Source organism: Pimephales promelas, chromosome 7 (assembly GCF_988280905.1).
Source record: "Pimephales promelas chromosome 7, fPimPro1.hap1.1, whole genome shotgun sequence".
Taxonomy (NCBI): Eukaryota; Metazoa; Chordata; class Actinopteri; order Cypriniformes; family Leuciscidae; genus Pimephales; species Pimephales promelas.
In genome coordinates, this window is record NC_142775.1 from 28,926,403 (window position 1) to 28,940,541 (window position 14,139).

The 14,139-nt window shown below is 39.4% G+C and overlaps 1 protein-coding gene and 1 long non-coding RNA gene across 5 annotated transcripts in view; one reads left to right on the plus strand and one right to left on the minus strand.

Moving 5' to 3' along the window:
- The first annotated feature begins 396 nt into the window (after positions 1-396).
- The window catches only part of fam117bb (family with sequence similarity 117 member Bb), a 43,512-nt gene continuing 29,769 nt past the window's right edge, over positions 397-14,139 (plus strand). Inside the window, exons 1-2 of one of the 3 annotated variants that reach the window (XM_089133305.1) lie at positions 397-1,277; positions 12,788-12,957. In XM_089133305.1, coding sequence (XP_088989431.1) covers positions 596-1,277; positions 12,788-12,957 — 852 coding nt within the window. In that variant the 5' untranslated portion in view covers positions 397-595. Of the gene's footprint in view, positions 1,278-2,244; positions 2,402-12,787; positions 12,958-14,139 lie in introns of those variants that run through there. The other 2 variants (XM_039683647.2, XM_089133306.1) reach the window with 2 other exon arrangements.
- Positions 4,355-5,881, minus strand: LOC120478548 (uncharacterized). 2 transcript variants are annotated; one of them, XR_016169305.1, is made up of 4 exons: positions 5,727-5,879; positions 5,487-5,558; positions 5,070-5,280; positions 4,355-4,876 (listed from the first exon to the last, which is right to left on the minus strand). It is a non-coding gene; the product is annotated as an uncharacterized LOC120478548 (long non-coding RNA). The 2 variants fall into 2 exon arrangements; XR_016169306.1 differs by lacking the exon at positions 5,487-5,558 and having other exon boundaries at positions 5,727-5,881.

The following is a 14,139-nucleotide window of genomic DNA, read 5'->3' on the forward strand; positions in this document are numbered from 1 at the left end:
CACTCACAAGTACATAACACGGTAGCCTATTATTATTCATTTTTACCAAGCACATACTACTCCGAAAGAAAGAAAATGCAGCCTTTAAAAAAACAAAAAGTGGACGCTTAAGTTTTATTCCTGAATAAAAGATGCAAAAAAACAACATCATTTTTACGATTGTGGTGTCACACATACGGTGAATAAATCCTGTAAAACTCCAGTATAAATCATAATTATCTTTGTTTTTTTTTGTGTGTTTTTTTTTTTTTTTTTTTTTTTTTGCGAAATGGTACAAACTTTTCCTCATGTATTATAATGAACTATACGGAATTGGAGAACCCACTTTCTAGCCAATCAGAAGTTGAGAGGGGAGAGCGAACAACCAATCATAGGCTAGGAGGCAGAGCTCTGGATCGAGTTGACGGTGCGTGGCTCTGATTATCTCTCAGTTTACTTGAGCTCGCGAAACGGTGCAGCTTCGCCAGTCAGGGAGCAGAAGGCAGACATCACATGGAGTGACAAGGGCACCAAAGACCAATAACCACCCCAGACAGCCGTAAACGTACGTTTCAAGTGTTCATGTTGAGATTTGGGTTATTCCCCAGCGAACAAAATGTCTCAAAAAGTTCGCAAAAACGGATCTCCGACGTCTAACTGCAGCGGAGTGGCCGCGGGAAGCCCGAGCGGATCCCCGGGGATCAGCGCCGCTGGAGTGAGTTCACTGGGTCGCCTGCTGCCCATGAAAGCCACGGTTCCCTTCCAGCTGAAAACGCAGACACAGCACCCTCTACAGACACGGACAGTCCTCTCCACCGGTAGCGGTAAATGCCACAGCAGCGGATCCCACAGTCGGAGCCCCACGCGATCCCTTTCCTCCAGTGCCTCAAACGTTTCTGCAGCCACGTCCACTTCCTCTGCGACGTGTTCACAGTTCACCGCGGCCACAGCGGTTTCCTCCGCTCCCTCCTCCTCATCTACATCATCATCTTCATCATCAAGAACTAGCCCCATTATCGCCGTGCACGCGTCAAACCCTAGAGCGTCCCACGCGCAGGTACCTGTGGCATCCTCGTCAACACCCTACACAGGTGTGCACGTGAGCCCCCAGTGCTGCTCTCCCTCCCAGCAGATCAGCTGCAACTGGGACACTTTAGCCCTTACTTCTAATTTATCGTCATCCCCATCTTCCCCCTCGTCGCTGTGGTCCTGCGGTCTCAGGGCCAAACACCTCCAGACCCCTGAACATGACAGGCTGTCTCCAGAGAGGCTCAGCCCCAGCTCACCTGTATTCACAGGTAAATCTTCAATCCAAAAGAGCTGTTGATTTTATATGAAGCCAGAGCTGATGGGCCATGTTGATTTCTCATCACTGTGGTAACTTGTAAACACAAATAGTCCATGTCATTTGTTGGTTTTACATCTGCTTTCAGGGAAAGTTTTAACGGTTTCACAGTAGTGCGGTTGATGTGATTCACTGTCATAATGTACCATTTGCGACATTACTACTCACGGATGTTACACTCAACATTCAGTATGTCATATGCGATATTACTATTCACTGAACAAACCTGCTTATTTTCCAATTTAGTGCTGTCAAATCGATTAATATAAGTTTGTTTATATAATGTGTGTGTGTGTGTATATATATATATATATATATATATATATAAACTCTTTTTTTTATAATAAAATAATTAAAATTTGTATTTACAAAAATAATCTATTTTAGTACATAAAAATAAAATCAAAACTTAATTCATCTTTCATAATTTTTTTTATTTTATATAGTAAAATATTCTGTATTTAAATACTTAGAAAATAGATAATTTAATTTATTCTTTGGTACCCTTGAAGATTAAGGCCCCAAGGCCCCTTTTTGAGAACCATGATATAGTGTAATTTAGGCTAGATGTACATGTTGTGTATGACAACATAAGGCATCTAAATGGTAGGCTAAGTGTAATGCAGTAATGCAGTTTGTTTATGGATCAATCATGTCAGCAGAAGCAAAATTACCTTTCGATGCAGCCTTAGATATTGTTTAGATGCAGTAGTTTAGATGCAGGTTTATTTTGATAAAATGGCAGCTTTTGGCTTAAAATCATTTCCTAACCAAGAAAGATTTTTTTTTTTTTGCCCTGCTACCAACAGGCTTTGGCAAAAGCATCATACATCACTCTACATACGTCATCTGGTATGATTAAAACGATTGGAGACGTGTCTCAATGAGACATGGTCTGACGTTAACCAGACTATCCATTAGTAGGAATCTTTGGTCAATGCTGCAGACAGAGTATTTCAGATGTCTCATTCATAAAATAGCTTGTGAGGAGCCATGTTGAGAGAGAGCGCGAGCCGGTCAGGCCGCGGTGGTTTGAGGTGGCCTGCTGCTCCAACGGCTTTTCTCTGTTGCTGACTGGTAAGAATGCAAATGTTTGGTGGCCAGAGTCGATGGTTTGGCCCTTTGAATCTCAAAAGTATATATTTTGTGAATGGTTTGCCAGTGAGTGTTGCTCTGTGTCTCGGTTACTATAACTGTTTGAACTGGCAATGTGACATGGTACCACATTTATTTCAGAAAATGGAATTTCCTCAAAAAGGAGATATACATATTTTCAGCTTTTTACTTTACTTGAATTTAGTTATCACACCATATCTGCTGCCATTTTTGACAGCAGCATTATATACTGAAGTAACTGCTGGTTGTGAAGAGATTATCTGCCTTAAAGACACAAAGAGAGAAAGGTACAGTAGTGGTTGTTGGGTTGGGAGTGTCATCCTTTGTATTTTGGCCCTGACCCAGGCTTCATTAGCCGCGTTTCCACTGCCGGGCCAGGGCCGGGCCGTGCTAGTGCGTGCCAGGGCCAGTCGCGTTTCCACTGTCACTTCCGGGGCTTGATCGGGGCTTCCTCGGGGCCAACGGCCAGGATTTCTGGCCCGTCGAATACCTTGGGCCAGAGGGGGCCAGCTCGGGCTAGAGGCGTGCTCAAGGTAAAAGGCGGAGTTTATCGGTGTTATGGAACGTTATGATCTGAAGCAAGATGCACATAGGGGTGTCCATGTTTAACCGATTAACCGTTTAAAATTGCATAACATTTTAATTTGAACTGTAGGCCTATGCCAAATGCTGCGCAACAATATATAGGCTATATATAGCTACATCGACCAATTTTTTAAGATATTTGTTTGATTTTTTTGCCCCTTAAACATTTAAAATATTTGACAAATTAATATGAAAAAATATATATTTTACTGGTTTTCTGAGGCCAAATTAGAACCTGGAAATGATATTTTCCCCGCAGTGCTGAATGAGAAGAGCCGTAACCACAGCCTACAGAAAGGGGATTTATGGGTGATTTATAGGCTATAATAAATGTGTCTGATAATAAAATAATATAAAATAACGAGGCATTAATTGTTTATTAATAAACTATTGTTTTCTAAATGATTTTCGGCTAAAAACATATCTCCATCTCCGGATGCACATTTAGAGAGAAATTAAGCTACATAAACATAGAAGATATTGGCTTTCGATTCGAATTTGTTCGTTTTAAATTGGACATGTCCAATTTAAAACGAACAAATTCGAATGCGGTGGCTGTTTCAGGTCTCGCGCTTCAGTTCACGGAGATCATGAAGCGCGCCTTGATTAATTGTTAAAGCACAACGTTTTCTTGTTATAAATAAATTTATTTGCGAATAATGTATTATTATTTTCTGTATGACCAGAAATGAAAGAGTATTTTAAGTTGTTTCCACTGAAAGAAATGCAATGAAACTGTTTACATGCGCTGATATTTGTCAAAAATATTGTGTTTATTTGTGCTCTATTCCTTTTTTGGATAAAGGCGTCTTCTACATATGCAGCCTAATAAAATGTTACAATAATGATGATGATGGTTATTATTATTATTATTATTTGCAGACACGGAGTTTTTGTGAAATGGACGTTTTGCTTATTTTCAATTGGCAATTTCCCAGATAGCAAATTGGCCTTGGGCCGGATCTGGCTTAATTTCGGCTGAGATTTTGGCCCACATACCGCATGGAATTACGGGCCAAGGTTGGCCCAAGTGCTGTTTGCCGTAAGTCAACCAGATCAAAGCCGTGAGGAAACCAAAACTCGCCCAGAGCTTTGCAGTGTACCCAGATATTACCCAGAACTGGGCCAAAACAACGCCGTACTCCCCATATGTCAGCCAGACAAAAGCCAAACTGCCACCACCTTTAGGCCAGAACTCAGCCACATCTTATCCAGAAGCTGCAGAAAACAGCCATAACTGGGCCAATATTATACCAGAGTCCCCAAAACTGAACCAGAAATTATTCCTGTGTAAAACAAGGTATAATAAAAAAAATGACACTACAGAAATGCAAAGAACAATATTTTATTGAGAAGGGAAGAAAATCTCAGCCAGATAAAAGGATAAACAACAAAATACAAGCCAATACTAGAGTAAGACAAAACAAAATATAACTATAATTCACATTACAAGAATAATAAAAAGACAGCAATAAATTAAAATGTTACAAAAATGTGTATGTGGCATTCTTAAATAATGAGATACAAAAATTAACAAAAATATGTTGGCCGAGAGATCTCAAAGTCCTGCAACAGAAGAAAACATGCAAACAAGAAAAACACCAGCAAGTCAAGACATCAGTTTCACAACACACATGCTGCAAATACAATGCAAACAATAAATAATAATAAAAATAAAACAATGAACACCATTGTCGAGTAGATATTTGTTGGTCGGACATTTGGAGAGCATTTATGTATTTGGTTGTGTTTTAGCACATGTGATAAAGATGTTCTTATTTTACAGGGTTTTTTTTCTGTTTGCATCCATTTTCTTCTGTTGCAGAATGTTGAGACCTCTCAGCCACCGTACTAAAAAGCAACAGAAACCAAGCAATACATTAAATTCATACAAACAGTAAAGCAAAAGTGTAAATGTGTCATGCATGCCACACCACCACTGCTATGACACATGCTATAGTATCCTTACACTAACAGTGAATATATGATGAAAAATACTAAATGAAACCTTACATCTTATTAAAAATACTAAATGAAATCTTACATCTTATTAATCGGTCATCACTTGAGAGGCTTTTTCTCTGTGGTCTGGGTGTTTCATGATGCCATGGTGACTGTATTGCCTGTCTGTGAGACTGTAAAGTTAAATCCTGTTGCCTGCGATGTTCTGTGAGGTCTTGTGAACTTCTCTACTTGCCATGGCTGCAGTAGCCTCCTCATCGGGGTCATTTTCATCCATTAGTCGCCTGTTTCATCTTTAGCAAAGGTACATTTTTTTAATGATTACTAAATTTGATTAAGAAAGTGTGGTATGGTCATGTAAAGACTATTCAGTGACAAATTCCCTGTTTGCAATTCAAAAAGAAATGTGCATTATAATGTGTTAAACTGCACAAATATATAAGGACCTGTAAGAAAGGTCTATGTTAATGAATTAACGTTAAAAAATAATCAATCTTACTTTATTTTCCGTTTTGGTGGCCTCAGAAAGATCAGCTGTTGTTCAGCAAGAAGCAGGTTCCGATGTTCTTCACTATAATGTTAATTTTCAATGAAAAACAGAATTCAAACATCAATTCTATTTCCTCTCCAACATAAAAACAAATAAAATCCAACCACACAAACCCCCCAAAAATCGTATCTAGAAATGCGCTATAGATTAAAATCCACGTGTTAAGATAGTGAAAAACTATAAACTTACCTTGATCATGTATTAAAACTTCAAAAGATAAAACCAACACAGCGTGATTGTCGAAGTTAGAACAACTAACTTAGTTATTTGAATTTCACCGCGACTGCGTTGAGTTGCTGAATAGCTGCTACGCAACTTCCGGATCCTCTGGTAGGCGGGATGGTGTCACTGGGTGCATTCTGGGAAAAGTAGTCTTTTTGCAAAGCGGATTTAACACTCTACATGTAAATCAACTACAATTTCCATGATGCATTGCAAACCAGATTGTACTATCAGCAGCCACAGACGTCGCGTCGACTGCCGCGTGGTTTGCTCACACTGCTCTAAAAACACGCAAGTTTCCCGGAGATTTTTAAAAACAGAACCACGTTTTATTTAACCGATTTCAATGGTTTACGTGGAGAACATAAATGTTTCTTCTCCAAATACTTACAATAGGCTATGTATAGGCTATTTTATGGAGATTATATATTTTTTTTATTGAGGAATTGTGAAAACTCAAAGCATGGGTGGTTTTTGCTTCAAAAAATCATAGTTTAACCATGGGTTTTTGTAGTACATCTGTAGGCTACCTAATAAATTCCCCAAAAAGTGATTTTTGTGTGTGTGTGTGTGTGTGTGTGTGTGTGTGTGTGTGGCATATTGATTACCATTTGGATAACCACAAAGTACTCTTTCAGTTCCATTCAATCTTTTGTCTATGCTGCAGACTGAACCATTTGTCTTCAGTCATTTTGCAAACATCTTTTTTTTCCATTCTGCAATCTGCACATTATCACCTCCTTAACCCCCCCATTAAAATAATCTTGCCAATAGAATAATCAAGGCTTCTTTCCTTAAAACCTGCCTTCTTTTGTGTAAAAGAGAACTATTTGCATACATATGTATTTTTAACTAGGTCTATAACAAACTTATTTCATTTTATTATTTTTAACAAAATTAACCCTATTTATGAGGTTGCATTATAATTATGTCTAAAATATGAACCAATTTAACACCACATCTTACACGGCTATTTTACAGTACAGCACTTTCATGAGGTCTGTTATTTGCTCAGCCAACCAAAACCCAACCAGATCTCAGCCAAAAATTTCCTTATTCTGGCAGACCGAACTCAAGCCAAAGCTTAGCCAAACAGATACAATTTGATTTGTTTCTTTTGGTTAGCCAGACTCCAGCCAGAGCTTAGCCTAGTACTGTTTGACACAAGAGTGTGAAAAAAACAGTGCCAGAATTAAGCCAGAAGTGCCGAATATAAGCCAGACTCGGCCCAGACTTTGTTGCTATCTGGGTTCAGTTTGAAGGGTGATTGAAATGGGGCTTTAACTGCTCCGTACTTGCTGCGTTTTATTTCTATAAATTAATTTCGTTTCAAATGGGGTCCAATCAGTTATTAAAGGTATTAAAAAATTAACTCCGTATCTCGAGGTTGCGGCGCGCACACTATATGCACCGAGTATTAACCGATGGGCCTCGGTTAACGATTAATGAATAACTTGAAAACGTGCCCGCAGCCCTACTTGTTATATCGCGCAAAAAATCGCTGCTTGAAATGGAGAATCGCCTGTACTGGTCTCGGGACACTATTGCAGCCACTACGGCAGTTGAGTTAATATACATGCTATCTTCCTAATTTAAAAAATAAATTAATTCATAATACCCGCTGAAATGGGTTGGGTTTTATGACGTTTGATCCTGAAAGGCGTGTTAGGGGTGGGGTCTGGGGCACCGCTGTGGGGCTACTGGCCCGGCAGTGGAAACGCAAGCCCGGTGCTTGAGGCCCGAGGCCACTAGCTCGGCCCGGCTCGCTGTTAGCTCTGGCCCAGCCCTAGCCCGGCAGTGGAAACGCGGCTATTGTTTCAGTAAATTACCCATGATTCTCTTGGAGGCTCCTCAAACAGACTCTGAGTTCATGTGTATGTCTTAGTTATGTTTCTGTGTCAGTGTTGTTTTTTTAGTCCAATAATGACATGAGCTGTCTGAACAAGAGGAAACTTGATCTTGGGTCCACATTTCACTTCGGGTCAGCGATTCATATGCCTGTTGGAATGCCCTTGTGATTACTGTTTTTAGTCTCCTGAGCCATGCCTCCCCTTTTCACTGTATCCCACTAAAAACACTCCGCTCTGGTATGTCCAGTAATTTTCCAGATCACCAGACTTGCCTAAGATCACATGAAAGCCGTAGCACACAAGAGGAACCGAACAGGATGGAGAAAATTGGGAAAAGTCAAGTCACCTTTATTTATATAGCGCTTTATACAATACAGATTGTTTCAAAGCAGCTTCACAGTGACGATAACAGGAAAATGTCCAACTGTTGTTCAGCTGAAGCCAGTTCAGTGTTGATTCAGTTCCACTGTAAAGATAATCAATTATTAAATTAGTTCATTTTAATCTTTAAAGCAGTTCTGCAAAAAAGGACGTCATCGTGTCAAACTAATGTATTTTGGGTTTGGAATGACGTGAGGGTGAGTTAATGACAGAATTATTTTTGGGGGATTGAGCTATCCCATTATAGATTTCAGGATGATTGCAAAATGTGCAATTTTTATACTGCACATTTTGTAAACGCACACTTTATAAATATAAAAATGTGGCTAATGGACATTTAATTAAACAGGATGTTTCAAAAAAGCAATGTGAGTCAAGACCAAATGGCGAAAGACATCCGTCTTCATGTGTATGACTAGTGACCATGTAAGAGGAACTTCTCAAAACAACTAAAAACATACAAGAAAAAACTAAAGCCTAATTGACTTCACTGATGGTGTGAACTTCACTTTACACCCCTGCCTGCTTGTTCTTTCTTTCTACAGTATCCAGGTGTGAAAGTGTTTTTCTTGAATGTATTCCTCAACATTTCAGTTCATTGTTCTCAGGATTAAACAGCACCATAAGTGGCGCATCGTTGCAACTAATTTTGCATATGCCAATGTCTTTCTCAATATCTTTGCTCGTCTCAATATCTTTGCCTTTTTAAGATCTCCATACAGACATGGTTCTTTTGCTCTTGGCTGGGGGTTTAACAGGGCACACTCCCAGGCTTTACAGAGAGGGATGGTACAGGCAGGCTGGGACGAGACCAGGCTGATCCATCAGCCCTCACAAAGAACATTTAGGAGTCAGGTCACTATAGCCGCGTTTCCACCGCAATTACCAGGAACTATTTGTTCCAGGAACTTTTTTCATAGGAAATTTTTTTTGACCCAGACCGCTTGCTTACTGCGTTTACACCGCGGACTAAAGTACCGGTCCGGGGCGGGAAGATTATGTAGTGACGTTGTCTCCTCCCAGTCTACTGCTGGCTGCAGTATAGATGTTATGGTCTGTGCTTGCGATTAAGTTTATGGGGGAGTATGGGCGGGACCTCAGGATTACTACTGGGTAGACTTGGTACGATGTTATCGGCAACAACCCTTACTGGGATATATTTAATAAACGAGCAGACACTGATTAGCTACTTCTCTACATTTATTTGAAATTTACAACTAGACAACTAGAAGAAGTGAATGTGCTTTCCGTTAATCACACACAGTAAACAAAACCTTAACAAAAAAAAAAAACTTTGCAATTTAGACATGCAAACTGCGTGCATCGGACACGGCGTTACAAAAAAAGCCATGGACACAGCCCAGCAAAATGGGGTCTTGCTCAGTTTTGCTCACCCAACGGGTCATTTTTGCCGCGCGCACCTTCGGCTCGTGCGGACGTGTCGAGTATAAATGAGGCTTGACTCTGTGTCAGTGCATGCTCTGATCTGTAAAGGGGCAGAGATTTCAGACCTCCGTTTATTAAGGAGATCTCCAAGATTTCTCTTCTTGTGAGGGGGTGCACAGACCTCTCCCGAATCATCTCCTGCAATAGCAGCTTCCGAAGCACCACTAACTTCGCCTCCGTTTCCCTCGTAAGCTGATAATAGTATTTAAACATTCTCTATGATGATACATTTTTTGTGTAAAAAAAAAAAAAACTTTTATAACATGGTTTTGGTGGTTATAGAGTTCTAATGACGGTGTTCAACTTTAAGTCACACCCCTAGTTCCACGGCGGCATCCATCTTTGTAAATGTACAAAACCTGCTTCACTGTCGCTGTGCTGTTGTCATCTTGTAAAGCCTGCCTCAAAGTTTCTGAGGTGCGCCCAATGAACTAGAACTACGTCATTACGCGATACTTCGCAGGGTTTCAGACACGTTACATGATTTCCACCAATCAGATGCATCACTGTGGGATTGTTCAGGATTGTGGGTAGTAGTGAAGTACTTATCCAATACATTGTGATTCGTGAATAAAATGCATTTATCTTAAAACAAGTTTAGTGCCCCATGAACTTTTGGCGTTTAAATGAGCATGTACAATCACTTAGTACAGCCGTAGCTGGTTTTAAGTCCCAACTGTCAATGGAGAAACTGTATTGAATTTTTTACTTCCGGCACCGGCTGTGGGCGGGACTGTGATGTTCTATGGGGTTGAATGAGACTAACTTCGCCAGACTAACTTGCAGAGCAAATCTAAATTTGTCAGAACTCAGAAGTTGTCTGGGTTTTCCCATGCTAAGCTGTTTGTTCATTCAAATAAATCAAATGTAGGTAAAGGAAAATGTTTATATAATTTAGAAAGTTTGTTTGTTAATTTATTAGAAGATGAAGTGTTAAACGTCAAGGGTGTGTTTGGATCCTAATCCTGACCTGTGGGTTGAGATGTTTGTGAGAACAAGATCATTATCTGTGTCTGTACCGACTGAACTGGAGGCGTATGCATGGTACTTTTGATGAATTGCTGTGACGTTATTGTTTAAGTCTAGTCACATTCACTAGTAGTTTGAGGAGACAAAAGTCAAGAGCACAGCTTTCCCAAGGATGCGACTCATGGGACGCTGTGTGTGTGTGTGTGTGTGTTATCAGTGTGTGTGCAAAGTCTGCTGAGTGAGATGCAGGGTAGACGCAACACAATAACCTACTGTGCAGACAGAGACGATAAGAGAATTCCCTGCTCAGTAGTGCATCATAGCATCTCTTATATGAGCCAATCAGAGATGAGATAACATCCCTGTGTGATAGTCTGTCCTCTGTGCATCTTGCTTGTTTGCATGTGTATGTATTTATGTAGTTCATGTAGTTCTACACATTTCAGTGTAGAAACGTGCACATTTAAGCCAGAAACAAACACTATGCAAGAACGCAAACACAGATGTGAATGCTTAGCCGCTCCATTGCAGGCGTATATGGTCCTCTTTCTTTTGTACATATTTTCTGTGTACTCCTGTTTCTGTACACAGTTTTATGTCAGAGGCCTGGGGTTAAGCCAGTAAACCTAATCTGTTATAAATATCCTGATAAAGACATATATAACGTTACAAAAGATTTCTATTTCTAGTAAATTATGTTCTTTTGAACGTTCTATTCATCAAAGAATCCTGGAAAAAAATGAATCAGTTTCCACAACAATTTTAAGCAGCACAAGCAACTGTTTTCAACATTGATAATAATAGGAAATGTATCTTGAGCAAAAATATGTATTTTTGAAGGATCAAATTTAGCATTGCCAATGACATCACATCACAGGAATATTTCATTTTTTTAAAATCTCTTTAAATGAAAAACAGTTATTTTAAATTGTAATAATATTTCAAAGTATTTCTTATTTAGCCTACTGAAGCACACAAATAATTGGTATCAACTGTAAAAGATAACAATCGGCATTTATTGCTATTTTTTTGCAGGTAACTAGATATATACATGTCAATTTTAGCACACTAATTACTTTTACAAAGAAAGCCTACTTTAGAAAGCTAAATTAATTTACTGTATGCTAATGCTCATTAGCCCATCCTCTGTCGAAAAACTTAGAATGTAACGTATTCTTGGATTTCATTATGATCTGCGTCCGGATTTGTATTTCAGAATTCATTAACCTGTTAATCTGAATTTAGATTAGCTAGAAGCCTTTCCATTCACATGCAGTTTCTAGAGAGCAAAAACATACCATGTGGAGACTGCAACTTGAGCTAACTAGCCAATTCCTCTCTCTTTCTCGCATGATTTCCCACAAAATTCCTTCAGGTTCCTCCTCCTCAGATGCTCTCTCATGTTCTTCAGTGTGTACAACTCGCAGAAAGTCAAGCCAGCTCTGTTCTCTATTTTAGAATGTAATGTAAGATTCCTGTTCTGCTTTTTGTAAGTTTTATGTAGTTTTGTCTTAAAATAGCAGAAAATCCACCCAACAGTAATTAGTAGTTGTTTTGTTGCTGAAGTGTGTGTTCACTTTCCCATTGGACTATTGGAAGCAAACAAAGTTAATGGTTCCCCTCTGATTTGCTTCCCTGGATACAACACACATATACACACAGAGAGCGAGAGAAATATTGATGTCACCTATGTATGTGGCAAAAGAAATTGGGACTTTCTTAAAATCCTTTCTGAAAGCCTCATACGCTGAACTTCCTGTGTAAAATCCCTCGCAAATGTCATCTCTTCAAAGCAGCACAAAACAGCAGAGGCCACACTCTTTTACTGTACGTCTGCACTGTGTATTCAATAGTATGCGCTGTGTGAGTTTACATGAAAAAAGTCTTTAAAAGACTAAAACTGACAAGAGAAGGCCATCGATTATGTGCTGGAAAGAACAGACGAGAAAAAGAGAGCAGGGACAATAGTGAAGGGGGCAATTACTCGTGGAGACGCACCAAATGTAGGTCAAGACACGCGGGCCGCTTCATCCACGCCACTCGTGCAGTTAATCAGCTTTAGTTTCATTAAAAGAGCTACTGGACACCAGACTAATTCTGTCTCAATCTGCTGGGTTTTAATATTCATCACCATCAGCCCAGCGGACATTTACACTCAAGCTGGTGTAAGCTCTCACACACTGCTTCTCTCTAAGCACTTACTGTGATGTATTGTGTTCATAACATGCAGCCTCTAACTTATGTTCTTCTTGTGTTTCCCTCCCATCTGTTTTATTCTTCCTCACATGTCTCATTCATCCATCTTTCAATCAAACTCTATCTCCCCCTCCCCATCCTTCCTTCCCCTCTTTATCTCCTCTGCGTTTTCTGGCTGTCTTGCAGACAAGCATAGACTTCCTGTGGCAGGGTCTTGGTGTACCACCAGCAATAACGGTAGCATTCGTCGCACCTCCTCTTTGGACGCGCTCACAGCCCCTTACCTGTCTGGACACTGGCCCAGGGACATCATCCACGCCCCTTGCGCCCCTTGCATGAGGGACAAATCCACCCAGGTAAGCTGCCCCATTTGTACCGTGTGTTATTACATTGTGTAATAAGTTGTGCATTACCCAACATCTCACGCATACACACCTCCTATCAATCAGCCATTTACTTCTACATGAAAACTTTCCGCTCCAATCTTTCCAACACCAAATACCTACTTGCATACACGTGTGTTTTGCTAACCACCAGCATGAATCACCTGAGAAACACTTGCTTTGTGCAAACAAAACCATGAAACCACCACAGACATGTCTTGAATGCACTCTGTACCTGTGAGACACCACTTTAGTTGGCCATGAAACACTGACCTAAATAGGAGGTGACAATTTCAATTATTCATACCGCAGGTTTTTTTTTTTTTTTTTTTTTAACGAGTCAACTTTTATTCAGCAAGGATGCATTAAATTGATCTAAAGTTACAATGAAGAAATTGATAATGACATAAAAGATTTTTTTTCCAATATATGCTGTTCTTTTGAACTCTCTATTCATTAAAGAAACAAATCGCAGTTTCCTCAAAAAATATTAAGCAACATTGATAATAATAAGAAATGTTTCTTGAGCATCAGATCAGCATATTAACGTAGTCTGCAGTCACATGATCCTTCAGAAATCAGAGTAATGATACTGAAAATTCTGCCTTATCATCTCAGGAATATTACATTATAAACTATAGTAAAATATAAAGCGGAAATTTTAAAATGTAATAATATTTCATAATATTACATTTTTCACTTTATTTGTGATCAAATAAATGCAGTCTTGATGACCATAAGAGACCTCTTTCTAAAACATTTAAAAGTCTTACCAACCCCAAACTTTTGAATGATAGTGTATGTATGTTCAAAGAGTAGCTATTGTTTCACAGATATAACCAGTGTGGGTCTGTAGTGCACTTACTGATTCCTTAAGAAATTGTTCAAAATCGTGTATACGTACCCTCATGTTGTTCCTAACCTGTTTGATTTTTCTTTCTTCTGAAACACAAAAGATGATCTGTTTTGGTCCCTACAATGAAAGTCAGTTGGGGGCTGATGTTGTTGGCCAGTGTGGACTTTCAGTGTACGGACCAAAATGATTATTTAAATGATCTTCTTTTATGTTCCACAGAATAAACAAGTCATGCAGGTTTGTATCAACACGAGGGTGAGTAAATGATAACAAAATTTGCATTTTGGTTAGTTCACCCA